Here is a 27001-nt window from a genome sequence, read left to right as displayed (position 1 = left end):
GTCACCTGGTGGGCTGGGTATGGGGTTGCTAGAGGAGAGCGGTGACGAAGGGATGCATGTTGATGAGGATGGTGTAGAGGAGCGGAGGGATTGTGAAGGGACGGACCAAGAGCGTGATGTGGAAGTGACCACGACGGATGTAAGAGAGGCGATGGATGTAGTGATGGATGACGATGTGCGGCCGGCTGTTGATGGGGTGAAGGAGGAACCTATTGCTTCTTCTGCCATGCAGAGAGACTCCGTGCCGGAGGATCCACCTGCTGAGAGTCAGCGGCGATGTGAATCCGAGCCACGAGGCGCTCCTACATCCCCACCGAGGTCTCCCGTAGCATCTCTTAGATCTGTGCGGAGCATGGATAACGCTCAGCTCAACGGCCAACTTGCAGACTGCGCTTCTCTCAAGGCCAAGATCGAAATACTGGATACTCCTATACCCAATGGACTGGTGGGTGCCGACGACAGGACAACGCCATCTGCGCCGGACCCACCTCCCCCTCCATTGTACCAGCAGACTAAGGGCACAGAAAGACATCCATCACCCAAAACATTCACGTCACCCCAACCACCCTCCGCTCCGGCTTCCTATTCTCTTCGACCCTCTCACGAAGATGGAGAAATCACAACTGCCTCTCCTCCAAAGTCATCGCATTTCTTTCCCCGCTCTTACACGCCTCCAACCCAGCCCCGCTCATTTCAGACCTCACATCCCCCATCTCCTAATTTTACCCATGCCGCATCCACCCCGTCATCATCTGCTTCCTGGCGCGGCCCACCACCACCTCCGCCGACCAGACCATCCTTATCCAGCACTCCCTCCTCGAATGGGCCTTCACGTCCCTTACCCAGTGGGCCACGGGCACTGAGAGTAAGCAGTCAATCATCCCATCCACCGACATATTCTTCTTCCAGCAGCCGCGTGTACAGTGGTTCACAATACATTCCTCGTGGACCTTCCGCTGATCGTGATCGTCATGACCGTGATCGTCTTGATTGGGAACGAGAGCGTGGATGGGCACCACGACCGCGGGGACGTACAGGTAGCAGTGGCTGGGGACGATAACACCGACTGTTGAATACCGAATACCGAACCTTATCCGTCCTCTGTTTTTATAGGCCATTACTCTGCGTGAGATTATATTTTTCTGCTTGATCCTGATCATTATTGCTTTTTTGCGGTGTGGTTCCTGTTGCGCTTTCCTTCGACTTTTTATTTTTATTTCTTTGTTTCTTCGCTTCCTCGTATCGCCTCTGAGTATAGAGTATTATATTGCGTAACGAATGTACAATCAGCCGTGTGTATCACCTCTGCAATTATACTACGTCGGAAAAGCCACTCAGTTAATTGAAGTACTGTTTTCACTCATTATGGTTGTCGGTGCAGCGGCGCTTCGACATGCAGTGATCTGCCGAGAAAGATATTGAGACGCGTGGCTAATCATGTTGCTTCGGGGAACACACAAACGAAACGAAATATTGCTACAGAACGTATCGGAAATCACGGTTTTGTATGTCTGTCAGGTCTAGAAATTCCTTTAGGACAAAACAACATATTAGAATCGATTGTTTTCGGGGCAAGTCTGACGTACTTTCTCGACCTTGACTTCAATCCGTTTTCCATCCGCAGTGACTTGTTCGATGTAAACCTCCTCGTAGTCATTGCTGACAGGCTCGGCGTCCCGCTTCTTGTTCTCTCGCGATAAGATGAACCTGATGGTAAGTAGAAGTAAGGGGCAAACGAGGTAGCAAATCCCGATGACAATCCAAGGTACGCGGTTGCTGAAATAGTAAAGTTAGACGATGCCGACCGACATTTTGACACCTGCATAACTTCAACACTTACCGTGGCTTATATTGCGCCTGCCACATGAACGGGCCCAGGCCATTACCGACGCAATAGGCGCTCAGCATGATCGCATTTGTGGTCACCTGGTTTACTCAGCTTTCCGTTGCTTTATTTTTGACTGTTACCCGCGACTTACTCTCTTTGTGTGCCCAGCAGTAACGCTAGTCAACCAGGCCAGAGATAGGACGAATCCAGTGATCCCGATATCCACAAGCCAAATGGCAAAAAGCAAGGCGATCTGATTGCTCCATGGCAGGAACTCAATCATGAGTACCCCAACCAAAGCCGGGATAAAGTAAATCGCGCCGACGTAAGCACGACTGTTTGGTATCCGGGAGACAATCATAACACCAGTCCAAATCGTTGCAACTTCCATGAAACCGTCAACACAGCTCAATAAGGTTGTGTTCAGAGCGCTGAAGCCAAGTGATGTCACAATGATTTGCCGTTGATTGCTGAGCGAGTTCGGTATCTGGTCGAGGGCGGAAAAGAGAGCAAAGATCCATGTCTTCGGATCCTTCAGAGCCTCCATCATCCTGTAAAAGTGTTGAGGTTGACAAGTGCCGAGGAATGGCGTACGCACTGATCCTTCTTGAACTGTTTGTTTTCTACGCCGGTCTGGTTTTCCTACAGCATAAATTAAGTTGTATTGTCGCGAAACTACATAGACTATGATGGCATACCTTCAAGCGCCGGACTGCAATTGCTCGTTCTGCCGGTGTCAAAAACCACGCATTGGTGGGCGAGTCAGGGAAAAAGAACCTAAGACTGGGTGAGGACTGGAACTTTAGAAGAGCCCACGGTCAGCTCACCAGTAGACGACTGCAGTTATTAGGGTCAAGATGCCAGTGATGATCATGAGCCTAAACGTGATATTTAGTATCAATCGCCTTGACAATCTATGCTTTACCATTGCCACGGAGCAAATCCTGGAGTTGTGATATGCAAAGAACCAAAACTGATAAAACCAGATATAATCTGCGCTGAAAACCGTGTGGTTCAAATCCATCCACAGCAAGGATATTATAAAACTACCTGTCCCATTCATAAGAACTACCAGAGTGATCAGTTACGAATCTGAGCCTGGTATGCATAAACTTACACCAGTACCCAACCCGCGATGTTTGCTCGTTACGAGTGTAGAACATCGAGCTGATAATCATGAAGCCAGCTGTGATGGACCCCTCACACATCCCCAGGATGAAACGCGCTACGAAGAGGCCAGCGAAGTTGGTGCAGGCTGCGTGGCAAGCCAACGCGATGCCCCAAACAAAGATATTGACACTAGTTGACAAGTTACTGATGGTTGGGTAACTTCGAAGGGACGTCGAAGGATACAGACCTCATCCATCTACCCACAGGGAAACGCTGGAGCGCAAGATTCTGTGGGTACTCGAATATTAGATAGCTAAGGTAGAACACAGTTCCCAGCCTGATATAATTTCTCAGTTGAGGATGAACAACTCATTAGAGTCTGGCGAATACAAACCAATTATACCTGTGAGATTGCAATGTAAGGATTAGATGCGCGTGCAATACGCGGAATGATCTTACTGATTGGTAGACAGGTGCGTGTCCTTCCTGACATGACCGTTCACTAATGGGTGATGAAAATCACAAGAGTCTCACTGTATGCCCAATATTGCAGAACTGCCCAAGGTGGCCTTATCCATGAACTGAATCCTAGTGAACCAGGAGGATCAATACGGGTACGGGTCAATACTCAGTGGATCCAAAGAGAATTCACCAGTAAAGTGCTGTATACCCGAGCCTAAGTCAAATGTATAGTGTCGAACGCAAAGGCCACTCACTGCACATCATCGGTAAAATGCCAAGATCAATTTTCCGTCTGAGTATCTCACAAATAATAAGCCGAGCGATGAAACTTCTAGAGCAAACATACCGAACTCGTGCTACATCATCCGGATCGAGTTCACCAGACATGCCTGCAACGAGTGCTGCACCGGTGTCCACATCCTTTGTCGCGACGGCAATACCATGAGCATGTTTATCTGCTTCTTCATTGGAGCTGCAACCGGATGGAGCTTGAAGGGGATTCATGATGATAATTGAGAAAGTCAGAAGGAATATCTCTCACACAATTCAACCTTTATCTCTGATGGTTGCTGATAAGCGGTTATAGGTGAAGCAACTTACCGTCTGCCAAGTTGAAGTGATAAGGACTTTTAGTTTCGACATGTCCCTGTTCTGTTGATACAATGTGCCAATGGACGTTTCTTCTCATTGTATCATGCCATTATTCGTGACGAGAAATGATCTAGACCAGGTGACCTGATACCAACGTGCTCATGAGAGCGCCACTTAGCCGATAGAGATATCCTGTGATTCGCATTAACTCGACTGCCATAGTGATTCCAATGTACCCGTGATCTACACGGGTATTTAACATATCCATCTAGTTCGTTCAACATAAAGGACTCACGTGCTAAATACTCAGAATACAATATCATTATGTCTATTTCGATTTCTTTGACGAGTTGGCTGCAAAACGGGGAGATTCTGTGGCCAATTCGCTTGTCAACTGCGCAAAATCCACGTCATTCCGGTGAAAGATGTCCGCAATTATTTTGTCCACTTCCTCAGTGACAGGCAGCGGAGTTCCGTCTTTAGCGACAGTCTTGACCTGAATGACCTCCATCATCTGAGTAAACACGTGTCGTTTGCCCATGGCAGTGAGTTTGCGCTGAGGCCGTCATAAGTGTGTGCAACATGAAATGATACTTTACGTACTTGAAGCTTTTCCATCATACCAGCTTGGCTCAAGGGGTCACTGACTTTTCCGTGCTCAATTACGGTCCAGCCTTCCTTCATCTTCATCCACACGCTTAGCTCCCACGCATCTCTAGATATCATCCCCTTCTTCTCCGCCTCATACGCAGCCGCCATCACCCGGAAGTCCATGGTCCACTCATCCCAAGGCATACCCCAACTCGGCTGATTGAATTCCTCGGGATCGACAGCATGACGCAGAATCTCATTCATGTACGAATCCCTTTTGTCCTGAGGCTGAGAGACAATGTTTGCAACTGTTGCTGCAGTAGGTTTTCGGAAGACGATTTCTGATTTTGGGAACCCATGATAGTATCGCAACGTCATGATCGAGATGAAGTTGTTGATCAAGGGCAGTAAGACAGACAACAAGAATATGTCAAGGCACAGTTGACCTGCTAACAGCCAGTTCACCGCAGGAGTAGGGGCCTTGAGCATTGGTAACATTTTCCCAAGGATAAACAGGATGCCATAGCGGTACAGAGCGCCATATAGGCGTCTGCCAAGCAGAAAAGACCATGCCACATTGGAACCCAGCATGGCGAAGAAATGTTTCCTGCAATAAAAAGTATGCTGAGCCTGATCGTCTCCGAGCCCCAAGATGCAACTTACTTTCGGCCTGACACGTCAGTGGTATCCAGATGGCTAACGTATATCTCAGTGCCAGAACCATATTTGGATAAAAATATGGCAACTGGGCTACTGTCGGGGACTCGATGAGCAGCTGGCATCGTTGAGAAAACCTCTACCTCGTAGGTGATCAACCAGCGTGAGCATCATGGTCACCTGGTACTTGGCTATACTGCAGTGGGAAGCAATGGAATTAGGTAAGCATCTGTCGCTGGTTGAGATAAGTAAGATGGGCTGCAAACGCCCACAGTTTCGTCGCCTAACTTCAGTGCTTCAGCTGCAGCTTCACGCGTCCATTGCACAAACAGGACTGCGAGATGTGATCTCATCGTGCAAATGAAAGTTGTCGTTCAGTAGAGTCTTCAGATTAAGTCCAAAATGGAAGAAATATTCTCACACTTTATTTCCCACGCCCCCGTCTTATAACATTCGCGACGAAAATGTTTTTGGTTTCATCCTTCCACAATCAATAACGCCAATGACGAGAAACGACGGTGCAGAGAGTTGAGTTGGACCCCACGCAGGGTTCGCATTGACATCGCCCGTTCGGCACCACTCTCCTTGTTACATCTGTAAAGGGACGGGCTTTCACAACTCTGATGGCGGCTAAATTTGATTGTGGATCAGAACTTGTCGATGGTTCACAACTTCAATTTGTATTTACTGTACATTCTTCAATATATATGAATACTCATTTACCCAGTGTTAATAATTCCATCCATCTACCAGTGCTTCCTGTGTGTTGGGCATTGATAACCGTTCGGTTCTTTGAACAGATACAGTTGATGATATTCTTCGGCGTCATACCACTGCCCAGCGTCTTCAATTTCCGTCACAATCGTTTGACCCTTGAAATGTTCCTCTTGCACCTTCCGTGTGACGTCCTCTGCTATCTTCCTCTGTTCAGGTGAATGTGTGAAAATGGCGGAACGATACTCTGCTCGACAATCAGGATATTCAACATGAATGATGACACCAATGGAATAAACATACGAGTGCCCGCATCCGCACCTTGCCTGTTCAGCGTAGTCGGGTCGTGGGTACGGTAGAAAAACTCTGACGGTAGATCAGATCAAGTGGTATTAGGAAACTAGAACTTCAAATGCAACTCACCGACGAGCTGCTCGTACTGGATTGTGGAAGGGTCGAATTCGATTTTCAAGGCCTCAGCATGATTGGTTGTTCCAGTGCACACTTCTCTGTATGTCGGGCTCTGAGCCTTCTCCAGCCCGCCGGTGTATCCGACGCTCGTCTTCAGGATGCCCTTGTTCTGCGAAGGCGGATACTCTTTCAGGAATATGTGTTCGACACCCCAAAAACACCCCGCAGCGAATGTGGCAATCTCGCTTTTAGTATGAGCACCTGTATTACGAAGATTCGCGGTTGGATCCACACATTGGAATGAACAATACTTGCCTGTGGACAAAGCGGCACGATAATGAGACGTATCAACTGTATGCGACATTGCAGGCGTCACGAAAGAAAACAAGGCGGCGCGGATGTGGTTGAGACGACTAAGCATCTACTTGACCAAGACTATGGGTTGGTGGGAAGCGTGAAACTTAGGGTGTAATTCGTTTATTCGGTGCCACATCATGCATACACCGCTGACTAGTCACATGACATGAGGATGAGTAATGTAAAGGCAACTCGATATGCTCCAGATCTTAGAAACGCAAAAGCCAGGAGAGAGCAAGGAAGAATATAGGCACGGCCTGTATGAACTCAGGGGCATCGCATGTAATTCGATAGATAATAGCATGTGCTGGGCTTGCTAAGGACATAAATGACGTTTATCCGCAATAAACCCCTCCAGGGCACCCGACGGATGTCCCATGCGTTGCACCAGAGATGCCAGCGATTGTGAAAATAGCATTCACGATACCACCGAGACCTTCTCCTGCAATAAAGCCCGCGGCAACGGCAAAACAATACATCTGGTAGTTATTAAAGAACCTGCACGCGGTGTCAGATTAAGCCGTTGAAGAAGATTTGTCATGAGACGCACATTCTTCTCCAGAAAAATGCAAGAGTCGAGCCGAAAAACATTGCCAGAGGATATGTGCAGATGTCTAGTAAAAGTGAGCAGGGCAACCATTACACTGTCGAATATAGTTCACATACTCATTATGAACCCAATTCCAATAGCATTGAAGTTGCTTCATTCGATGTCAGATGAAACAGAGTTTGGTAGCCACGGGTCACTCACGGTATGAAGTCATGATATTTCGGAGGCACGATTGTATACTTGGCCACGACGGAGATGACGGCTGCTAATCCTAGTGCGATGGCGGTATATCCAGAGGTCGGTGGAATAGGTAACGTGCTCGAAGATACAGCAACGGCTACTGCGCGCCATGACTGCACATCAGGCGTGGGGAACGCGCAGGTAGTGTGGTTCAGGTCGTTGATGCAGGGATAAGCCGTCGAAAACACAACATAGAGACCAGCTGAAACAAAAATTGATACCACGGCTCCGAAGAGTTGAGCAACGAATACAGCCTTTGGAGACGCTCGGAGAAGGTGCGTGGTCTTCAGGTCCCCAATCATATGCCCAGCTAATCTCAGTATCAACAAATATTCCGTATCTGAACAGAGAATGCCAGGGTACCTTGTTCCGCAGAACCTGTTTGATTCTCGCATTCTAGCAGCTCGCCATTCCCAAAAGATTATGTTACTTGCCTAGCGTCAACATCCCAGAAAGCAAGTTGAGGAGTTCGCCTCGTTTGACGGCGTAGTTCTGACCCCTTCCTAAACCTCCAAAGATCAATTGTGAAGCATTACCTGTTCAACCTGTCAGCGCCCGCAAACAATGAACTGCGCGATGAAGTCACCGATTGATGTGACGGGATTGATATTCGTACGACCAGCGCTTTCACAACCAATAAAGCTGAATAAGAAAGAAAAGAAAATCGCTGCGTGATGGAAGTCAAGAGTCAGCTTCGATTTTGGGTCGATATAACAAAATGCCGACACACCAAGGAGGGTGACACCAACGTTCTCTCCGAACTGGACATTCATGACGACACACGTAATGATGGTACTGACGACAAGTAAAGAGCCCCAAGCCCAGAAGGGGACACGTTCGTGCTCAGGCACAGGATCCACAAACTCGGAATCGTCCTCTAGATCGCCTTTCGAAAATCGCCGCAGGAGCGGTCCACATGCGGAGCGCATTCCAGCATACAAGGACTTCCAATTACACCCCACTTCCGCAAAACTTGCGCAGAGAAGCATTAGAGTGCCTGGCCAGAGCAGCCAATATCTAGGAGATGGATGGTTGATGGGATCTGTAAGACTCCTACGTACATTGAGAATGTCTTATAGTAAGACCAACAGATAGCTCACATGCTCATATAATTCATGTATCCAGGTATCGATTTGTTGGCAACGCTGCCGAAAGCCTGTCATGGGTGATTCGTCAGAGGTTAAGTACGTCACACATACGAACTGCACGGACTAGTCCTTTTGCCACAATTATAGGCCCCAAGATAGCCCAAGCGAGAAAACTCTGGGTAGCGTTACATATCAGCGGTGGATGCCATCATACTAGCCACAAAACATACTCCACTGAGGAAACTATACGAAGCATTGATACCTGTAAGCATCCCTACGCCAATGAATGCGGGGGTCCATTCCCAAATCCAGCCCTAACGACCCATAATCAGACAAGATTTCTATGATGAACGACTTGCTCACCCAGCTCTCGACGGCAATTGCTGAACTCCACCCTATTCTATTCAAAGCGTAGAAAATGTGCCAGTCCCAAAGCATTCCCGGAGCATACTCGCTGACCACCCGCAAAAGAATGGCAAAGATGAAGGCGTAGATCAGCGCCTTGGTCTTCTTCCGAGCCGTCACTTCCGCGTTCTTGCCGACATGCAAAGATTGGATCGTGTACGCAGCAGCCACACCGGAGGGAAATACGAGCTTTAACTTCAAAATGTAGAATTTCCTCAGCGGTTGCGTAAAGCTCAAACCAAAGAATGCGCAGCAAATGGTGAAAGTGATTAGCCTGCCAAAGTCATCTTTAGGGTGGACGCTCAACAGTCCAAGCTGGTAAGCGGCGGGGAAACCTGAGGTAAAGAGCAATCCGAGGCTTCCTGCTGATGTAGCAGCGGATTGACAAACGTTGTTTTCTTTAGGCCCAAAATAGCCCCCACCAAGAAAAGTGGGTGCACTTCTTGAGAGTGGTTTCAAAATTGCGAAGCCCAAGATTGCACCGAAGAGCGACGAGCCAAACGTCCACCCCGTCTGCGTGAAAGGGTGAATAATTGCTAATAAATGGACTTGAAGAGTCACTGACCTTGAGACCGAGGTAGATGTTGCTAGCTGCGATGATACCTCCTAAAATGCAGCCAACTAGGACGGCTCGAACAGTTAACTGTTGGTCCTCGACAGGGGCATCCGGAGATTCCGGAAATGGGTCATCTGTATTGATGAATTGCACGTGCGGTTCTAACTTCCCTTCAGAGTCACTAGACACTGAGATTATATCCGTGGTAATGGCGCTCTTCTCTTTGTCTGAGTGAGAAGATACGGACTGTACGTAGGTCACTGTGTCGTGGCCCTGGTGAGTCATGGTCGCCATCTTCAAACTGCGAGGTAGACTTCGACTTGAAGGTAAGGTGTCGTCGCTCAGAGTTGTGCGATATATATACATCCTTAATTGACAGGTCCTTGGCTCTAACCATGAGGCGCAAGGTACAAGTTCAGGCTTGGCGATGATAAGTACCCCTCCGATAAGCAGAGTAAGTTTTAGATGGACACGATGGCACCAGTCAGCTGGCCGCACACGACAGCTTGAGGTATGCCCTGAGGATGATTCATCTTGCTCAGCAGCACCTAGTAGGGGTGACATGTGAGGATTAGCATTTTATGGACACATGATGAATATCCAAAGAGAGCATTCTTGATAACGAGTTCTCCTTCATGAAGTGTTCTTCCACCGCAACTTTGCCAACCCACCGCGACCAAAAACAAGTTGCCGAGTTCAATAAACTCTCGGCATATAATAGATGCACTCACCCATGAATGTCATTGGTAAATTTCACCGGATTGAATCATCGATGATTGTGTGAAGCAGTTAAGCTAAATATGAATGCGAAGGTACCAGTAGTAGTAATGTCTAGGCCCGATAATTCAAGCGCTGTTCCTCATGAAGAACTGGAGTCTCACCAAGAAATGTGATAACGTCGTTCCTGCCTGTTTTTGCGCGCCATATGTGTGCATGATAGAACTTTTGGTGCTGGACCCATAAGAAACAACTAAATGTATAGCATCAATGAATTCTGAGTTGACGAACGTCGAAGACTGGGATGCAATGGATACAATTTTGACCCCATACCGCCGGCTAGTGCTCCGGAGTCCGCGCAAACTTCCGCGCCGATCCTTGCTTCGAATTCTCGCGGTGACAAGCTGCTTCCTGCTGATCATATGGCTATATTTAGGTTGATGTTGCTCGATGTCTAGCGCAACGAGGACCGAGGTTTTTGGTAACGCACGGAGTCATCATGTCGGGCGTATGATCCGCGTTTTGGGTACTCTGGCATTCGATTCGTGTCAAACGTGTTTTCAGTTTCGTCAGGAAAGACGACATCTCCTCCGCGTCCTCATCCACTTGTCTGACATTCTCCAGTGTGGGCCACACTCTTGTCCCGCCACATCTTGTCTCGGCGTCTACCTCTACCGTCTCCTCTTTCTCTTTAGACACACCCATCCCAATCATTAGATCTCTCACATTGTTCAAGACAAGGTGCCACGCGCTGGTCTCGGCCGCGTGTTGTGGATGTTGCTACTGCTCAAAATGTCTTGCCTTCTCTTCCCTGAAGTTCCCTCTCCCCACCTGTATTTCCAAGATGTCTACATGTCACTGCGCGCCGGAAACCAACACAAGCTACCGATTCGAAAGGACATTAATAAGAGGCGCGAACACACCAGTCATCGTTATTGCCCTTATAACACATCTATGACCAGTACAATTTACCTGCCGTACTAAGCCGGACGGCAACGCTGGCGTATGATGCAGAACTTCGGACCTGATCTCCACCCCGAATCACGGTACACTCACTGTACGACATTGTACGACCTGTACAATATTGCGTCAAAGAGATATTTCCTCCCACTGAATCGGATACATGTCCTCACCAAAACTTGTAGTAACAAAGGACAAAACACGTGTGATTGGCGATAAACATCTTACTAGGAGGTGACATTTGTGGTGCCATCCCTCCAAACTGTACACGGGTGTAGAACAAGATGCTGGTCGCGAGTACGTTATGTCCGGGGCAGGCACAAATTGTAAATGATGGTGAGATATAGACCTACACGTCGCTCTATTCGATCCTAGTCAGAGACGTGATTAACTTCATTAACTCCACAGACTGAATATGAACATCCTCTCCTCGTCCAGCATGGCGTCTTCGAGGGAGTCATCATAACGTGGTTGTTGACCACCTCCACGTAAGGGAGGGATGTTGCCACTATTCGGGCTCCAGCATCAATTCAAGCATGAGTCATATATATCGTCTTTTCCAGATGCGTGTCCCATGTCTACACTCTACTACATAACATCTATCCGCAATAAACACCGCCAGGGCACCCGACGGATGTCCCGTATGTTGCGCCAGAGATTCCCGAAATTGTGAAGATCGCGTTCACGATACCACCAAGACCTTCTCCTGCAATAAAGCCAGCTGCAACGGCAAAACAATACATCTGGTAGTTGTTAAAGAACCTGTATGAGATGTGAGACGAAGCCATTAGAGTACCTAGGATTCATGAGACTCACATTCTTCTCCAGAAAAATGCAAGAGTGGAGCCTGAAAACATTGCCAGAGGGTACGTGCAGACGTCTGCAAAGTGAGCAAGACGACCAGTCGCCGGAATATAGATCACATACTCATTATGAACCCAATTCCAATAGCATTGAAGTTGCTTTGTTTTTATGTCAGTTGAAGCAGGGGCACAACCGTAAATCGCTCACGGTATGAAATCGTGATATTTCGGGGGAACCACAGTATACTTGGCTACGACAGAAATGATGGCTGCTAATCCAAGTGCGATGGCGGCATATCCGGAAGACGGTGGAATGGGTAACGTGGTCGATGATACAGCAACGGCCACTGCACGCCATGACTGTACATCGGGCGTAGGGAAGGGGCACGTCGTGTAGCTCAAGTCGTTGATGCATGGGTAAGCGGTGGAAAACACGACGTAGAGACCAGCTGCCATGAAAATTGATACCACAGCTCCGCAGAGCTGAGCAACAAATACAGCCTTGGGAGACGCGCGGAGGAGGTGTGTCGTTTTGAGATCGCCAATCATGTCCCCAGCTAAATGGCACATCGACAAAAATTACGTTTGATAAGAAAACTGGAATACCTTGTTCCGCAGCACCTGTTGAATTCACGACATTCCAGCACCCGTGATGCCTAACGATTGATATGCTTACCTAGTGTCAACATTCCAGAAAGCAAGTTCAGGAGCTCGCCCCGTTTGATGGCGTAGTTCTGACCCCTTCCTAAACCTCCGAAGATAAGCTGTGAGGCATTACCTGTCAGTATTAAATGTGTCAGCGCCTGTGAACGAATTGACTGCTCGGCAAAATCACCAACTGATGTGACAGGATTGATGTTTGTCCGTCCAGCGCTTTCGCAGCCAATGAAACTAAATAGGAAAGATAATAGAATCGCTGCATAGTGGAGGCGAAGCGTCAGCTTTGCCTTGCAATCGACGTAACACGTCAATGACACACCGAGGAGAGTAACACCGACGTTCTGTCCGAACTGAACGCCCATCACAACACATGTAACAATCGTACTGAGGACAAGCACAGAACCCCAAGCCCAGAAGGGGACGCGTTCGTGCTCAGGCACAGGATCCAGGACATCGTCCACTGCACCGTTTTTTGAAAACCGTTGCAAGAGCATTCCGCAAGCGGAGCGCATTGCGGCGTACAAGGACCTCCAATTACACGCTACTTCCGTGAAACTTGCACAGAGAAGCATCAGCGTGCCTGGCCAAATTAGCCAGTATCTTGGAGATGGCAGATGGATCGGGTCTTCAAGACTCCTACGAACAGTGAGAATGTCTTATGATGGAAACAACAGACGACCCACATTCCCATATAATTCATGTATCCAGGTATAGATGGGTTCGCGACGGCCCCAAAAGCCTGTTATGGGTGGTTCAATAGTGGTCAGTATATCACAACAGATGAATTGCAGCACGAACTATTCCTTTTGCGACAATTATAGGTCCCAAAACAGCCCAGGCAAGGAAACTCTGCGCAGCATAGCACATTAGCGGTGCATGCAGTCATGGCCATACAACATACTCCACCGAGGAAGCTATACGAAGCATTGATACCTGTGAGCATCCCTACGCCAATGAACGCGGGGGTCCACTCCCAAATCCATCCCTTTCGGCTGGTAATCAGACAACATTCCTATAATGGACGGTGTGCTCACCCAGCTCTCACCAGCGATAGCCGAACTCCACCCGACTCTATTCAGAGCGTAGAAAACGTGCCAATCCCAGAGTAATCCCGGAGCATACTCGCTGACCACCCGCAAAAGAATGGCAAAGATAAAGGCGTAGATCAGCGTCTTGGTTTTCTTCCGAGCCGTCACTTCTGCGTTCTTGCCGACGTGCAAAGATTGGATCGTGTACGCAGCAGCCACACCGGACGGAAATACGAGCTTTAACTTCAAAATGTAGAATTTCCTCAGCGGTTGCGTAAAGCTCAAACCAAAGAATGCGCAGCAAATGGTGAAAGTGATTAGTCTGCCAATATCATCTTTGGGATGAACGCTCAATAGTCCAAGTTGGTATGCGGCAGGAAAACCTGAGGTAAAGAGCAATCCGAGGCTTCCTGCTGATGTAGCAGCGGATTGACAGACATTGTTTTCTTTGGGTCCAAAATAGCCCCCGCCGAGAAAAGTCGGTGCACTTCTTGACAATGGTTTCAAGATCGCGAAGCCTAGGATTGAGCCGAACAGCGATGCGCCAAACGTCCAACCCGTCTGCGTGAAAGCGTGAATGACTGATAGTAAATGGACTTGAAGAGTAACTGACCTTAAGACCAAGGTAGATGTTGCTGGCTGCGATGATGCCTCCCAAAATGCAGCCAACTAGGACGGCTCGAACAGTTAACTGTTGGTCCTCAACAGGGGCGTCCGGAGACTCCGGAAATGGGTCATCTGTATTGATGAATTGCACGTGCGGTTCTGACTTCCCTTCAGATCCACCAGACACGGAGATAATGTCCGCGGTAATGGCACTCTTCTCTTTCTCCGAGTAAGAAGATACGGACTGTACATATGCTATCTGGTCCTGGTCCTGAGGAGCTGCAGTCGCCATCTTCGGACCACTAGGCAGACTTGCACTTGAGGATACGATGCCACTGCTCAAAAAGGCGCGATATATATACTATCCTCAACTCGCCCATGCAAATGTGCTCCAACGTGAGGCGCAAGGCACGAGGTCAGGCTTATCAGTGAGAAATCCTTCGGTGATAACTCACCGATAAGCAGTATAATTGGAACGAAAGTCACCTGTAGAAGCCTACGGAAGCCCATCTGATTGTTTCTTCTCCGCAGCCCTGTGATCACCATTTGACAGCAGGAAATTAAAAAGTGTGCATGCTCACCTGCTGCGGTGGTCCCAGATAATTCCGTTAGCGTAACACAACTGACAACTGAAATGAATTGAAATTCATCCAATCGACCATGCAGTGAACGAATGATCATCCAACTCATAACCCATCGTTAAAATCATATATCAGTACATTGCCACCGAGCTATAGGAGAACTGGCATTTAGCCGCAATACAGCCCCCCCGGACAGCCAACTGTAGTTCCGTGTACGGCACCAGAAACTCCTACAATCGTCAATACTGCATTCACAATGCCGCCCAGACCCTCTCCAGCAATGAAACCGGCAGCTACAGCGAAACAATACATCTCATAGTGGTTGAAGAACCTGAATGATCTATGAAATTATCAGAACATAGGTGGGATAAATACTCACATTCTGCGCCAGAAGAAAGCGATTGTAGAGCCGAAGAACATGGCCAAGGGATAGGTGCATACATCTTTGAGAGTGACAGAATTAGAATTATTCAATGACTTCGAAGTATTCCTCACTCATGATGAAACCGATGCCGATAGCATTAAAGTTCCTGCATGTCCAATTTGTGAGGCTTCATTTCAAAGTAAGATACCGAGGAACCTACGGAACCCAAATATGATATTTTGGCGGGACAACAGTGTGCTTCGCCACAACCGAAATCACAGCCGCGATTCCCAGCCCTATCGCTGTATACCCTGATGACGGTGGGATAGGAAGGGTTGACGATGAGACCGCAACTCCGACTGCCTGTTAAATGGGTAAATGGCATGCAATGAAAGGTAAAGTGTAATAGCCAAGAAACCCACCCTCCAAGATTGCACGTCAGGTGTTGGGAAGCTGCAAGTAGTGTAGGAGAGATCATTGATGCATGGATACGCAGTCGAGAAAACAATATAGACACCAGCGGCCATAAAGATAGACACGATGGCGCCGGTCAGCTGGCCGCAAAAGACAGCTTTTGGGGACGCCCTAAGAAGATGGGTCGCTTTGAGATCGCTAATCATATCAGCGGCTACGCGGCAAATGAGTATTTGTGAGCGGCTCAAAGTATGGTTTATAGACCTTGCTCAGCAGCACCTAGGAATGACGTGTGAGGAGCAGTGGTTCAGAAAGGCATGATACATACCCAAAGCAAGCATTCCTGATAACGAATTCAAGAGCTCTCCTCTCTTAACTGAGTACCCTTGCCCTTTGCCAATACCACCAAAAATCAGTTGAGAAGCATTACCTTTTGAGAACCCCGTTAGCATGGAATAATAGGTTTTTCAGATGCACTCACCAATAGATGTCACCGGATTAATGTTTGTGCGGCCAGCACTCTCACATCCAATGAAGCTAAATATGAATGCGAATACAATGGCTAGACTCGAAAATTCAAGCGCGGGTCATCGTGAAGGAGTCATGTCTCACCGAGAATTGTGATACCAACGTTCTGGCCATACTGAACACCCATGACAAGACACGTGACTATGATGCTAGCAACGAGCACACCACCCCAGAGCCAGAATGGAACCCGATCTTCGGGTGGTACAGGATCCACGATCTCTTCTGTATCGGTCGTTTCATACGAATTTCCGTGGAACCGTTCCGTGAGGGCACCCATCGCAAAACGCGCGGCCGAATAAATGGACTTCCAGTTGCAGGCAACTTCGGTGAAACTCGTGCACAGTAACATGAGTGTGCCGGGCCAGACCTGCACACGATGAGCGCACTGGAACTACAGTTCTTTATAAAATAGACTCTTACCAGCCAGTAGCGCGGCGACGGGTGGTTAATAGGATCGGTCAAGGACCTCCAGGCAATTGGTTCAACTGGGGTGTACTTAAACAAGGATGAAGATCACGCACATGGATGCGTAATTCATCTGCCCAGGGACAGATGTAACTGCCGGAATACCAAAGGCCTGTGACCCTGTCAGATACGCGAGTGGGCAAGGGGTTCTGTGCATACTTTGCCCGTATGAACAATCACAGGTCCGATGATAGCCCACGCAAGGAAGCTCTGCAGGCGTTATATAGGACGAGCACGCAGAGTATAAACGAACTCACACCACCCAAGAAACTATACGATGAGTTGATACCTGTGAGCATCCCTGCACCAATGAACGCCGGCGTCCACTCCCAAATCCACCCCTGCTGTGCTTTAGAAGACAAATATTTCGCATTCAACAGCAGAGACTGACCCAACTCTCTGCGGTAATGATGAATTTCCACCCCAGTCGATTGAGCGCATAAAAAATATGCCAGTCCCAAAGAAGCCCAGGAGCATATTCGCTGACGACGCGCAGAGTGATCGCAAAGCAGAAGGAGATTATCAATGCTTTGGTCTTCTTTTTAGCGTCCATCGCAGCGTTTTTGCCCACGTGGAGCGAGCGAATGGTGTACGCTGCGGCAACACCGGAAGGAAACACGAGCTTGAGCTTCAAAATATAGAATTTCCGGAGCGGGATGGAAAATGCAAGACCAAAGAAAGCGCAGCAAATAGTAAACGTGAATAGTCGACCAATATCATCCCGAGGACTTGCGCTGAGAAGACCGAGCTGGTACGCAGCAGGAAAGCCAGAGGTGAAAAGCAATCCAAGACTACCAGCAGCAGACGCTGCAGATTGGCACACATTATTTTCCTTGGGACCGAAATAGCCACCTCCAAGCCAGCGTGGTGCTGTGGTAGAAAAGGGCTTGAGGATAGCGAAGCCTGCAAATCAACAGTAAATGACACTTGCGCCATGACATATGAACAGCCAAACCAAATATTGATCCAAACAGTGACGCTCCGAAGGTCCACCCCGTCTTCACACAGGCATCAGAATATGAAGTCTCTCCAAATATATTCACAGACCTTCAAACCTAAATAAACGTTGCTTGCAGAAATAACTGCCCCTAGTAGGCAGCCGACAAGCAGAGCCCTGATGGTCAACTGTCTCTCTTCTACAGGGGCATTGGGATCGAGGGGGAAAGGATCGTCGGTGTTAATGAAACGACCACCAGACACGAACTCTCCACCATCACTATTGGGATCCTGAGAATTGCGCTCAACTGTGGATATATCATCACCAATTGATGCCGAATACTTCTCCTTCATGACGGGAGAAGCGAGGTCGTCGGGGTTGGAGATACCACTCTCGTGGATGACGTTAGAGGTCATGTTGCACAGAGACAATGTTGGATCATGCTGATCTCAGCTTTTATGAAAATTCTTATCCGGGATGACATTTTAGAAGTCAGGTGCTTCTTCATCCTTGTGCATGTCATAGTCAAAGAAATCTCTTTGGCGAGCTGTGTGTGGCAAGCGTGAGACGATAAGTCAAAATAATGGATGCATTCTGAAGGTTAATAACCTGACCGAGACAGATCACGAAAAAATATTGACCTGTCTTGCTATCTCAACAAATGAAAGGTGTACGATACCGCGGATTCAGCGCAGGATGTCCTAATCATCATGCTTGACTGCAGTCTAGCTCAGTAATTGGCGCTCATCTATTCCACATGGTCGATAAGCTTATTTTTGTTTCACCTGAAAGAAACTCATATATCCACGGACCTAGTTAGACCTTCCACATGAAACACCTTACTAGCAGCGAAATGAAAGCCTATCAGCACGATTTAAATAACGACAGGAAAGGCGCTCACTGTCACTGTCACTGCCGAGCGGCGTCCGAGAGGATTACTATACCATGTGTCAGGTCCTGAAGATTATATTTCTCATACTTCAAGCTTCAAGCTTCTGGTGCCACTAGGTCACAATAAGCATAAAGTTCGACCGGCTTTTGATACAGAGCAAGACGAGTGTGGAAGCTTGTGGTGTTGACTTGTAGGTGATCGTCAGAATCAATGGCCAGTAATGGTCTCTGAAACATTGAAGATTCTAGAACATCGCAGCATGCATGTCGAGGACTGGCTTTGCACTCGTAAACAACCTCGAGATGGCAAGGTACTGTGCTAAGGCCCAGCTCTCCAAATCGTACTCGGAGTCTCGGACACAGCCGCGCAGATTGATTGAAGCGGCGCCTTAAGGTTCAACCCGGAAATTCGCGAAGTTGTTCTTTCGTGCAAAGTCTAACTGTATCGTCGGTCGCGTCCATGTCTGTGACATCGTTTTTCTCGTCTTTCTTCAACACCGTGCACGGAGACGCACCGGAGGAGAAGCAGCCAGAAAGTGAAACAAAGGAGGAGGAAGTTGCTGAGGCGGGGGAAACATCGAAAGAGTCCGAGGAAGAAGAGGAAGTGGAAGCTGAGGATGTATGTCTCTCAGTTCCGGATACATTGTCTTCTCCTGTTGATGCCAGTCCGGTCTACAGGATCACCCTGTTATTCTGGAGGAGTGCAAAAACTCAGCAGCATGCGTTTCTCTAACGAGACACTTCGAACACTGCCAGGAGAAGGTGCAAGCTGGACAAGGCTTTAAAGGCGAGGATTGTGTGGAGGAACTGTGAGTTGATATTTGAATACTTACCTCGGCATAACGCTCATATATTGTGATTATAGATGTGGGTTACATCGTTATTTATACGACATTCATATTGATTTTTCCTATTTCGACTCCTTTACATGCAGTCCAGTGAGTCGTCCGTTTCTTATCCTTGATACTCTGATTAACGGCGTCATATACAGCATGATGCACTGTGCCGACGTATGTATATTATCTTCTCACCCCTAGGAGTTCTCACTCAACATTCTGATTAGGCTTGTGCCGCACCAAAATTGTTCTCCAAGCTCAAGTAGACGCTAGAGTTAATACTACAGTGCGTCTTTCCTTTCAGTTTCTTTCAGTATCTTAGACATTTGTCACTAGTTACAATACACGCTATCGTTCTTGAGGAGCAATACCATTTATCTCTCCTGTCTCCTGCATCCGGATCACGTTGATTGGTAAATGCGCCGACTTGGGTTGTTCTCTCGTCTGAACTGCATGCTGCTATGCGGTCTTGGATCCTGCATGAGACTGTTGGCATGTGGGTTATGACCGAGGTGGTGACTGTTTAATTGTTTTGGAAACTTGTATTTTGCAAGTCGCCAGCTTGTCAGCTGGTGCACATAACCGTAACAATGACTGCTGATCGCTTTTCCAGTATTCATACTCGTCTAGACTTATTCGGTCGTGGGATTGTTTGTCTATATCTGGGAGGCTCGCGCGCGCAAGCACGTGACCAGTCTAGAGCCTGACTTCGATGGCTTAATTTCAAGTGAGTGAGATGTGTCTAGTCACAGTGCATATGTTCTGTGCTAGCCTCCGCAAATAGCATTAACTCCGAAGTGTTCAAAAGCCTGTATGAAAACGAGTTTTCCGGAAATTAGTATGCGGTTCTGCCGTGATGTCGCAATTGGCCATTGGGCGTATGTAATTTTCCGGTGAGCTGGTCCGACCAAACCCTTGGCATCTTTCCCCTGATGTTAATGCCCACCAATCCCAAAGTGTCGGCCGCTATTCAGGTGTCCTTCTCGAAGGGCCGAGTTCTAGTGCTGCTGTGCGATCCGTCCCGCGAAACCCTAAATTTAGTCACGTTCCGTAGAATGGTCTGATTAAACGTTTCGTTATCCGTGCGTTCAATTCGCATATGAATGATTTAAATGGTGTAACTAACCGGAAAGAATAATAGTACCTGCCTCCCGTGTCAGATTTGGGCTTCGAATTGGTCATGGTGTTGATTTTTGATCGAGAAGTAAGCTAATAATCACGCGCTTGCCTGGTTTTGATTCAGTGCTCATAATATCTAGCGCCCGACGCGCGCATAAGTTCTGGAATCTCATGCGGAACTTCCTCAACCATGTCCTCGCCACATCTCACCACTGATGTACCTTGTCCGAGTCCTACGACTGCAGTCTCTCCTACACATAAATATACATGTCCGTACTCCAAAGACAAGGAGGGCAGGAATTTAGTGGTCTGTATTGATGGATCATCGAACCGGTTTGGACTGAGGGTGCGTATGTACCTTATTGAGTTTCTTTGGCTAACGACTGTGCAGAACACTAATGTCGTCGAACTCTACAGCCAACTTGTAAAATCTGGCACACAACTCACTTATTATAACAGCGGAGTGGGCACACTCGCGCGGCCGACCTGGCGCTCTCTTGAATATGTCCAGTATTGGCTGAGCAATAAGGTGGATTTGCTTATAGCTTGGTACGTGGCGCGGTTGAACCTTATACGGCATCATTGACCAACAATTCAGGAATCTTGAAAGAGTGATATTGGCAGCATATCGATGGATATCAGAAAACTATCAAGATGGTGATAGGATTTACCTCTTCGGTAGGTTCTCATGCTAGACGCAATGGTAACCTCGGATGATCTCGTCGAAGGTTTTTCTAGGGGTGCTTACCAAGCCCGAGCAATTGCTGGGATGATACACCGCGTGGGTCGTCTGGATTGACGTGCTAACCAGAAACGATCATTGACTCTTGTTACTCTAGGTCGGCTTAATTCTCCCCGGCAACAACGAGCAAATACCATTGTAAGCATAGTCTCATCTCGTGCCATCGCTTCCTTCTCATCTTGGTAACATTTAGCGCCTTCGAGCTATACTCGAAAATAGATGAAAAGTTATCAGGGAGAAAAAAGTCTCGGCGCAAACACGCCATGGCGAATGAGCTTGCTGAAACGTTCAAGAGCACATTCTGCAGATCGCACGTCCACATTCATTTCATTGGCGTATGGTAAGACCGTGACCTTTGAAGCATGGTTAATATCTGTTATTCATTCATGTCAAGGGATACTGTTTCTTCAGTTGGCGTTGTGAGGGGAAAGACGCTACCTTCGACCACCAACCGCGACCACCATATGTGCTATTTCAGACATGCCCTTGCTTTGGATGAGCGGCGAGTCAAATTTCTTCCGGAGTACATCCATGGTGCAACTACAGAAGGTTCTCATTCCGACCGCATCAAGGAGGTCTGGTTTGCGGGCAGTCACTCGGACGTGTATGTTCAATACCTTGAATCTCCGCACCTTCAATTCTATAACCGTCATTTGTAGTGGCGGAGGCAATCGACTCAACGAGAAGCTTCAATCAGGTGACATTCCACTGCTCTGGATGCGAAAGGAGGCTGTCGAGGCAGGCTTGATCGTGAAGCCCACAGAAGTTGTTTGGAAGATGGACGACTTGCAGAAAAGAACATTCGAATCACTGCAGAGAACATGGTGGTTGCTGGAATTTGCTCCTATCAAGCGGGTCGTGTATGGCACTCAAGACAGTCACACATTCGGGTACGTGCTGTGTGAGCTGTTCGCTGAGCATGATGAATTCATATGAATCTACTGAAGGCTCCACCGTGGCAAGCCTAGGGAGATCCTCCCCGGACAGAAGATTCACGCTTCTGTGCTTTTCAAAGGCAACTATCGAGCCAAGGCCAAATTCTGGAGGGATTTCGACGTCTGGCCAGAGTTAATGTACTGGAATGATCCAGCCAGCCATGAACGGCTTTCGAAACTGGGACCACTGTGGGAGAAGGATATATTTGATGCATCAACCGTGGGCTCACTTTTAAGAGATATTCAATTACACGGGATGGAGTGTTTCGAGGCAGTTGACCGACTATCATTCATGGCTTCATTTAGTGAGCTTTTTTTTTTCTAAACGCAGTTTATCTTCTGAGCACTTTACAGAACAAGGAAGAGCTGCGATCAGAAAATCTAGTGGCTGGGAGAGCCAATTAAATGAGTTGATCCGTTACAGTGACGATCCGAAAGTACGTGTCAGTGCTACCGTTGCACTGAGCGAACTATGTAAGTCACGTCGAATCTGTTGCATCATCGTCCTCTCATCGTCCTCTCACTTTCCACAGTGCCCGAACTTGGCGCGGAGTACTTGGAAAAGGCAGCCGCTGACGTGTTAAGAATGCTGGAGAGCAAGGACGATATTAATCAGATTCGAGCCTGCAAAGCCCTTCCCGCCCTAGTCAAGCATGCTGCGGTAGGGAGCGAGATCTTGAGCGAAAAAACATTCCAGCGTGTACTGGACCTTGGAGGAGTCTCTGAAACCGAGTCGTTGACGGTGCAACTTCATGCATCACAGACTTTGTCGTTGCTTGCTCGCCGCGGTTCGTAGTCCAGCACAGGAACTTACGCACAATGTGACTGAGATGTCTTCAGATGGGTATAGACCAGCTTTGACAGACAAAGCAGCGAAGGGTATCACTGATCTTCTCGGCAGCGAGCGTAAGTTATTATCCCAGTCATGCCTTTATATCGGAAATGACTTCACTGATCGCAGATGAAGAAATCTTGGTATCGGCCTTACGCATACTTGCCGCCCTTGTCCATGATGGTATGTTCGGGTTTTCTTTAAACGCAGACGTATGCTCGACAGCCCGTTACAGAAACTGCACAAAATAAGGTCCTGGGTCTCATTCCTGTGCTCATCAAGCATTTGAAACAGCACGACTTTTACATCTCACCGCCGGTGGGCAATGTCATATGTGCATACGCAACACATGGTAACTTTCTTATGAGACCCCTTGACTGTTGAGCTCACACTCAGATGCAGAAACCTTCCGTCAGAGTTTGCTCAAACCAGAAAGTAGCTTTCTTGAGCTTTTGGTCGACATGTTAGAACATCGTTTGACTGATATCGAGGATCCTGCCATTCATATTCTTCGTCATCTTGCACACCACAGTACGGCAGCTGCATTGACATCTATGTATACAAGTGCTGACTAGCAGACCTCTAGTTGATGTTCAGGAAGCCTTGATTGGCAAAGGACACATTAAACACCTCGCGTCATTGATGAAAAGTCGAAGACAAGAAACAAGTAATGGAGCTACTCTTGCAATGTTATCGATTCTCCCGCATCGTGAGTTTCTTGAACGATGATATCTCTACCGCTGCTAAACTTATTTTAGCATTCATACGATTTAGGGCAATCGAGGAGGGTGTTGTTGAGACGTTAGTCAATCATCTAAAACACCAGAAGAAGTGTTTGTTTGCGGCTTACGCGTTTTCTCTTATCCTGGACCACGGTCAGTGTCTCACCTGATGTCGTGATTGAATTTTTACCTATATGCAATTCAGAGAACATCAGAAAAGCTATGTTTGAGCTATCCGCATCTACCTACATCGTCGGCACTTTCAAACGAGGATCATTCAACGGGACGGTCGAGAATGAACCCGGCAAAGTCGTGCTCGGACGTCTTATGCACAACGGTAAGCTTGTGCGCTGCTGCGTTTCCCCTCTCGTGATCTCAACATTATTATAGATGACCTGAGGGCAGCTGTTCTCAAAGCCCACACAACAGCGGCCCTTTGTGCCATGTTCAGAAAGGGTAAAACGGAGCTGAATCATGCGGCATTTGACTTCCTGGATATCATGTCCAACTATCGTGAGCACGCATTTCTATACTCAATATCAATATCTTATGCTAAGGAGCATTAAAGCCGATGGAAAAGAGTTGATTAAAGATTCCAAGGTTCCCATGTTCCGCGCCATAGTAGCGGCCTTGGACCAGCAGAACTGGGACTCACAAAAGAACGCTGCAATGGCACTCCACAACCTTTTCGGGGTTCGAGATTCTTCTGAAAAAGCCTTGAGCTTTGTCGTGGAAGAGTTTCAATCGGTTATCTTGGAAGGAATTCCGGACATACTGAAATTGTTGGTGTATGATCGGTCTTACCGTGTTGTTGGCGGTGCAGTGGCTCTCCTTGCACTATCTGAAGATGGTATGTTTGATTGAACGATAGGCGCCTTATACATGCTCATATTTCTGAAGGAACTGTACGGGCTCGTGTGCGAGAGCATGCAGATTTTAGATTCGTTAGAAACCAGTATTTCTCAAAGAGCATGAAACTACAGTATCATGGCTCAGACCCACGGGAAGGTGGCCTATGCTTTTTCTCGAATGTTGCGAGGATCTAACTATTATCATTAGAGGATGTCCACAAGATACTTGACAAATTATTTGCGGTCATGGAGGAAAACACTCGCCATCGGGGTGCCTTAAGGTTCCCAGAAGTGCACCCAATACCTAGCCGCAGTGTCTTGGTCACTTCCCTCGCGATCCTATCTTGCGTCTTCTATATTCCTTGCGGCCTTACAGCTATGCTGGCTGGATTGGCAATCGATAAGACAGAAACGTCGCCCAACGCGCTCAATCCCAGGCTAAGCGCTTCATAGGAGAATTAAAGAGTTACAGTGTGCAATGCGAGCAGCAGAGACTATTTATTACAGTGTCTTGGTAACGATTGGAACATGATAATCAAGTACGTTTCTTCTCGGCTGCCTTGCGTTTGGCCTCTATCTCTGCGGCCTTTGCTGCGGGATAGTGAGTATCATTGCGGATGACTTGTGTGGACATTGTAGCGAACCTTCAGCTTCAGCCTTCCTCTTGGCTTGAGCAGCCTCGCGCTCCTCTTTGATCTTTCGGAGACGAGCGAGATCAGACTTTGCTTCATCGGTCTTGCCAGCAAGATGTAGCTAGAGTCAAAGGAGTGAGCTGAATGAAGACGAAACATTATATGATGCTTCGGCCAGTCAAACTAACCTTCCAGTAGCGATCCTTGGCTTCTTGTTTCTCCTTTGCCTCCCTGAGAGATAGATAGTCAGCGATAGTATTCCTGAGGCGTACACACCCCACCTTTCTCTACGGGTTAGCTCTCGGGGTGCACCAAGATCAGATATGTTCATCTTCTTCTCGACATGATTAGGGTTTATTAGATCTGCATCTGCTTCGTCCTCTCCCTCCGGCTGTTTCTGCTCCAATTGTTTCTTCTTGAGCGCCTTTCGCTCAGCACGACTTAGCTCAGGCTGTGCGGCACTGCCGCTGGCCTCTTCTCCCTCTCCCTCTTCTTCTTCATCATCTTCCTCCTCTTCCTCCTCCTCCAATTCGTTGTCCTCATCTGAGTCGGCCTCGCCCTCTTGACCACGAGGAGCCCTGATCAGGACGATCATTGTACCAAGTGCCATGACTATCTCCAATGAAAAACTCACCATCGTTTATCAAGTGATACAGCAGTTCCGTTCTCATCAATTTCAAGGTGTTTGCTAAGTTAAACAACACTATTCAGCGTGTACGATGGGATGACAACTGTGGGTGAACGGTACCTGAAATTCCTTCCGCCGCCACGCTTGGTCTTGAACTTGCCTGTTCAATAAGCATCAAAATATGCACCTCAGATACCGTCAGAATTGACCGGTTACCTGTTCCTCTGACCATCTTATTTTCCTGGGTGTGGTGCTGTGAGGAGTGAAGAGATTCAAATCGCTTCCAGGCGGATAAGATAAAAAGGTGCACTAGCCAAATGGACTTAGGCCAAGCTTATGTCAGCACCTCTATTCCGTTTTGCAACGCTCGCTACACAGAAGTTCGGGTTCAAATCGACCATGACCACAATACCCTCCCGACTCGCGCAGATGACGCGCATCTCGAGCAGCCGCGCAGAAGCGCGCCTTCGAGTTATTGACCTATACAGGGCATGGGTCCGTACTGTACGTGCGCCGCCGACTGAGCTAGCTTCATATCCGACATTAACCGAACAATCTTCAAGGCTCCTGAGATTTGTACCATTTATGCGTTGAACGTCACCCCAGCCTACCTGCGCCATTGCATTCGCCAGAAGTTTGAGCAGAACCGTCACGTAACAGACCAGCGCGCCATCGAGGTGCTACTGCTCAAGGGTCAGCAGGAATTGCAGGAGACGTTGAACTGCTGGAAACAACCGGACCATATTTATGGGATTTTGCTCCAAAATACGCAGCGGCCGCAGCGGTCATTCCTGCAGAAGTTTTATGAGGGTGGGTGTGACCCTGTTCCCTTTATTCGATCACGCTCATATGATATCATTTGCGATAGGTCGCGACGAGGACGCTGTTCTTCCCGCTGCATCTGGTGTCGTTATATAGAAATAATAGGAGATAATGATCAGTTTGCTTCCTTCTCTGGCACATTAAATGCGTCGAAAGGCATTGATTGCGTAGATGAATATGCGTAAGTGGCGGGTGGATGATATACTCCTTGTGTGGCCATTTAATTTTGCTGTCTTGTTTCACGTTGGCGTGACGTTTTACAACGTTTTTAGTTATCAAATAGCAATTGGAACCAAGTTCAACTTTTTCAGCACATCTAGGCCTCCTGGTTCTAAAGTTTAACTTGCCACGGTCCGCCTAAACATTCT

At 47.9% G+C, this 27001-nt stretch overlaps 11 protein-coding genes across 11 annotated transcripts; 4 read left to right on the top strand and 7 right to left on the bottom strand.

Annotated features, from left to right (window-relative positions):
- Positions 1-1290: 1290 nt before the first annotated feature.
- DEU56DRAFT_953693 (MFS general substrate transporter) lies at positions 1291-3904 on the bottom strand (the record flags this gene model as incomplete). Its single annotated transcript, XM_041359195.1, has 15 exons — positions 1291-1530; positions 1587-1776; positions 1841-1926; positions 1980-2379; positions 2427-2470; positions 2527-2605; positions 2656-2706; positions 2754-2826; positions 2879-2896; positions 2946-3127; positions 3186-3275; positions 3473-3526; positions 3591-3600; positions 3655-3692; positions 3747-3904. The coding sequence occupies 15 exons, from the start codon at positions 3902-3904 to the stop codon at positions 1477-1479; spliced, it is 1527 nt and encodes a 508-aa protein (XP_041206671.1). The 3' UTR covers positions 1291-1476.
- A 67-nt stretch (positions 3905-3971) lies between these two features.
- On the bottom strand, positions 3972-5611 carry DEU56DRAFT_813748 (uncharacterized protein). The gene is made up of 4 exons (XM_041353683.1): positions 5246-5611; positions 4595-5189; positions 4287-4547; positions 3972-4234 (listed from the first exon to the last, which is right to left on the bottom strand). Exons 1-3 carry the CDS (start codon positions 5362-5364, stop codon positions 4320-4322), a joined length of 942 nt encoding a protein of 313 aa, XP_041206670.1. The 5' UTR covers positions 5365-5611; the 3' UTR covers positions 3972-4234; positions 4287-4319.
- Positions 5612-5892: 281 nt separating this feature from the next.
- On the bottom strand, positions 5893-6836 carry DEU56DRAFT_813744 (peptide methionine sulfoxide reductase MsrA). The gene is made up of 4 exons (XM_041353682.1): positions 6680-6836; positions 6377-6625; positions 6257-6319; positions 5893-6200 (listed from the first exon to the last, which is right to left on the bottom strand). The coding sequence occupies exons 1-4, from the start codon at positions 6783-6785 to the stop codon at positions 5986-5988; spliced, it is 633 nt and encodes a 210-aa protein (XP_041206669.1). The 5' UTR covers positions 6786-6836; the 3' UTR covers positions 5893-5985.
- Positions 6837-7056: 220 nt separating this feature from the next.
- DEU56DRAFT_914432 (OPT oligopeptide transporter protein-domain-containing protein) lies at positions 7057-9845 on the bottom strand (the record flags this gene model as incomplete). The annotated part of the gene is made up of 12 exons (XM_041357620.1): positions 7057-7219; positions 7272-7335; positions 7388-7422; positions 7473-7889; positions 7942-8047; positions 8098-8178; positions 8242-8564; positions 8601-8667; positions 8711-8774; positions 8830-8913; positions 8963-9517; positions 9570-9845. The coding sequence occupies 12 exons, from the start codon at positions 9843-9845 to the stop codon at positions 7057-7059; spliced, it is 2235 nt and encodes a 744-aa protein (XP_041206668.1).
- Positions 9846-11836: 1991 nt separating this feature from the next.
- On the bottom strand, positions 11837-14950 carry DEU56DRAFT_953679 (OPT oligopeptide transporter protein-domain-containing protein; the record flags this gene model as incomplete). Its single annotated transcript, XM_041359194.1, has 13 exons — positions 14342-14950; positions 13735-14289; positions 13602-13685; positions 13499-13549; positions 13345-13439; positions 13020-13255; positions 12876-12956; positions 12717-12818; positions 12647-12661; positions 12249-12597; positions 12165-12199; positions 12054-12117; positions 11837-11999 (listed from the first exon to the last, which is right to left on the bottom strand). Exons 1-13 carry the CDS (start codon positions 14624-14626, stop codon positions 11837-11839), a joined length of 2115 nt encoding a protein of 704 aa, XP_041206667.1. The 5' UTR covers positions 14627-14950.
- A 133-nt stretch (positions 14951-15083) lies between these two features.
- Positions 15084-17976, bottom strand: DEU56DRAFT_739954 (OPT oligopeptide transporter protein-domain-containing protein; the record flags this gene model as incomplete). Its single annotated transcript, XM_041348776.1, has 15 exons — positions 15084-15246; positions 15295-15358; positions 15411-15445; positions 15500-15642; positions 15702-15936; positions 16018-16123; positions 16175-16255; positions 16306-16588; positions 16642-16687; positions 16743-16798; positions 16846-16896; positions 16944-17027; positions 17078-17589; positions 17642-17684; positions 17734-17976. 15 exons carry the CDS (start codon positions 17974-17976, stop codon positions 15084-15086), a joined length of 2145 nt encoding a protein of 714 aa, XP_041206666.1.
- Positions 17977-18838: 862 nt separating this feature from the next.
- Positions 18839-19753, top strand: DEU56DRAFT_813698 (Non-heme 11 kDa protein of cytochrome bc1 complex). The gene is made up of 7 exons (XM_041353681.1): positions 18839-19133; positions 19193-19323; positions 19408-19411; positions 19442-19443; positions 19506-19524; positions 19578-19636; positions 19687-19753. Exons 1-6 carry the CDS (start codon positions 18975-18977, stop codon positions 19614-19616), a joined length of 354 nt encoding a protein of 117 aa, XP_041206665.1. The 5' UTR covers positions 18839-18974; the 3' UTR covers positions 19617-19636; positions 19687-19753.
- Positions 19754-20659: 906 nt separating this feature from the next.
- DEU56DRAFT_739986 (uncharacterized protein) lies at positions 20660-22147 on the top strand (the record flags this gene model as incomplete). Its single annotated transcript, XM_041348778.1, has 8 exons — positions 20660-20815; positions 20861-21018; positions 21068-21147; positions 21198-21250; positions 21309-21349; positions 21405-21551; positions 21606-21813; positions 21899-22147. The coding sequence occupies 8 exons, from the start codon at positions 20660-20662 to the stop codon at positions 22145-22147; spliced, it is 1092 nt and encodes a 363-aa protein (XP_041206664.1).
- Positions 22148-22555: 408 nt separating this feature from the next.
- Positions 22556-25315, top strand: DEU56DRAFT_453813 (uncharacterized protein). The gene is made up of 13 exons (XM_041346301.1): positions 22556-22620; positions 22680-22934; positions 22987-23052; positions 23108-23161; positions 23214-23330; positions 23381-23509; positions 23565-23687; positions 23737-23779; positions 23916-24037; positions 24091-24213; positions 24269-24550; positions 24601-24708; positions 24760-25315. The coding sequence occupies exons 2-13, from the start codon at positions 22733-22735 to the stop codon at positions 25002-25004; spliced, it is 1614 nt and encodes a 537-aa protein (XP_041206663.1). The 5' UTR covers positions 22556-22620; positions 22680-22732; the 3' UTR covers positions 25005-25315.
- DEU56DRAFT_757544 (casein kinase substrate phosphoprotein PP28-domain-containing protein) lies at positions 25087-26043 on the bottom strand (the record flags this gene model as incomplete). The annotated part of the gene is made up of 7 exons (XM_041350143.1): positions 25087-25142; positions 25196-25304; positions 25372-25414; positions 25465-25761; positions 25818-25871; positions 25932-25971; positions 26028-26043. The coding sequence occupies 7 exons, from the start codon at positions 26041-26043 to the stop codon at positions 25087-25089; spliced, it is 615 nt and encodes a 204-aa protein (XP_041206662.1).
- On the top strand, positions 26028-26929 carry DEU56DRAFT_813672 (NdufA6 NADH-ubiquinone oxidoreductase 14.8 kDa subunit). Its single transcript, XM_041353680.1, has 4 exons — positions 26028-26064; positions 26126-26315; positions 26375-26620; positions 26679-26929. The coding sequence occupies exons 2-4, from the start codon at positions 26148-26150 to the stop codon at positions 26727-26729; spliced, it is 465 nt and encodes a 154-aa protein (XP_041206661.1). The 5' UTR covers positions 26028-26064; positions 26126-26147; the 3' UTR covers positions 26730-26929.
- The last annotated feature ends 72 nt before the right edge of the window (positions 26930-27001 follow it).

The sequence above is a fragment of the Suillus clintonianus genome (assembly GCF_016758775.1).
Source record: "Suillus clintonianus strain FC179 chromosome Unknown DEU56scaffold_54, whole genome shotgun sequence".
Taxonomy (NCBI): domain Eukaryota; kingdom Fungi; phylum Basidiomycota; class Agaricomycetes; order Boletales; family Suillaceae; genus Suillus; species Suillus clintonianus.
Note: the sequence above shows the minus strand (reverse complement) of the source record. Positions and strands in the feature narration are given on the sequence as shown.

What these genes read in the sequence shown, in the direction of transcription:
- DEU56DRAFT_453813 (XM_041346301.1), top strand. Translation starts at nt 22,733, where the DNA reads ATGCTGGAGAGCAAGGACGATATTAATCAGATTCGAGCCTGCAAAGCC. An exon ending in ATGTGCATACGCAACACATG is followed by an intron (nt 23,331 to 23,380) that starts GTAACTTTCTTA and finishes ACTCAGATGCAG; the next exon opens with AAACCTTCCGTCAGAGTTTG. An exon ending in CCTTGCACTATCTGAAGATG is followed by an intron (nt 24,551 to 24,600) that starts GTATGTTTGATT and finishes ATATTTCTGAAG; the next exon opens with GAACTGTACGGGCTCGTGTG.
- DEU56DRAFT_813748 (XM_041353683.1), bottom strand. Translation starts at nt 5,364, where the DNA reads ATGCCAGCTGCTCATCGAGTCCCCGACAGTAGCCCAGTTGCCATATTT. An exon ending in ACTGACGTGTCAGGCCGAAA is followed by an intron (nt 5,190 to 5,245) that starts GTAAGTTGCATC and finishes TTTTTATTGCAG; the next exon opens with GAAACATTTCTTCGCCATGC. An exon ending in GTATGATGGAAAAGCTTCAA is followed by an intron (nt 4,548 to 4,594) that starts GTACGTAAAGTA and finishes TGACGGCCTCAG; the next exon opens with CGCAAACTCACTGCCATGGG.
- DEU56DRAFT_813744 (XM_041353682.1), bottom strand. Translation starts at nt 6,785, where the DNA reads ATGCTTAGTCGTCTCAACCACATCCGCGCCGCCTTGTTTTCTTTCGTG. An exon ending in TCGTGCCGCTTTGTCCACAG is followed by an intron (nt 6,626 to 6,679) that starts GCAAGTATTGTT and finishes TTCGTAATACAG; the next exon opens with GTGCTCATACTAAAAGCGAG. An exon ending in CCAGTACGAGCAGCTCGTCG is followed by an intron (nt 6,320 to 6,376) that starts GTGAGTTGCATT and finishes ATCTACCGTCAG; the next exon opens with AGTTTTTCTACCGTACCCAC.
- DEU56DRAFT_813698 (XM_041353681.1), top strand. Translation starts at nt 18,975, where the DNA reads ATGTCTGTGACATCGTTTTTCTCGTCTTTCTTCAACACCGTGCACGGA. An exon ending in AGGAAGTGGAAGCTGAGGAT is followed by an intron (nt 19,134 to 19,192) that starts GTATGTCTCTCA and finishes TCCGGTCTACAG; the next exon opens with GATCACCCTGTTATTCTGGA.
- DEU56DRAFT_813672 (XM_041353680.1), top strand. Translation starts at nt 26,148, where the DNA reads ATGTCAGCACCTCTATTCCGTTTTGCAACGCTCGCTACACAGAAGTTC. An exon ending in ACAGGGCATGGGTCCGTACT is followed by an intron (nt 26,316 to 26,374) that starts GTACGTGCGCCG and finishes ACAATCTTCAAG; the next exon opens with GCTCCTGAGATTTGTACCAT. An exon ending in TCCTGCAGAAGTTTTATGAG is followed by an intron (nt 26,621 to 26,678) that starts GGTGGGTGTGAC and finishes TCATTTGCGATA; the next exon opens with GGTCGCGACGAGGACGCTGT.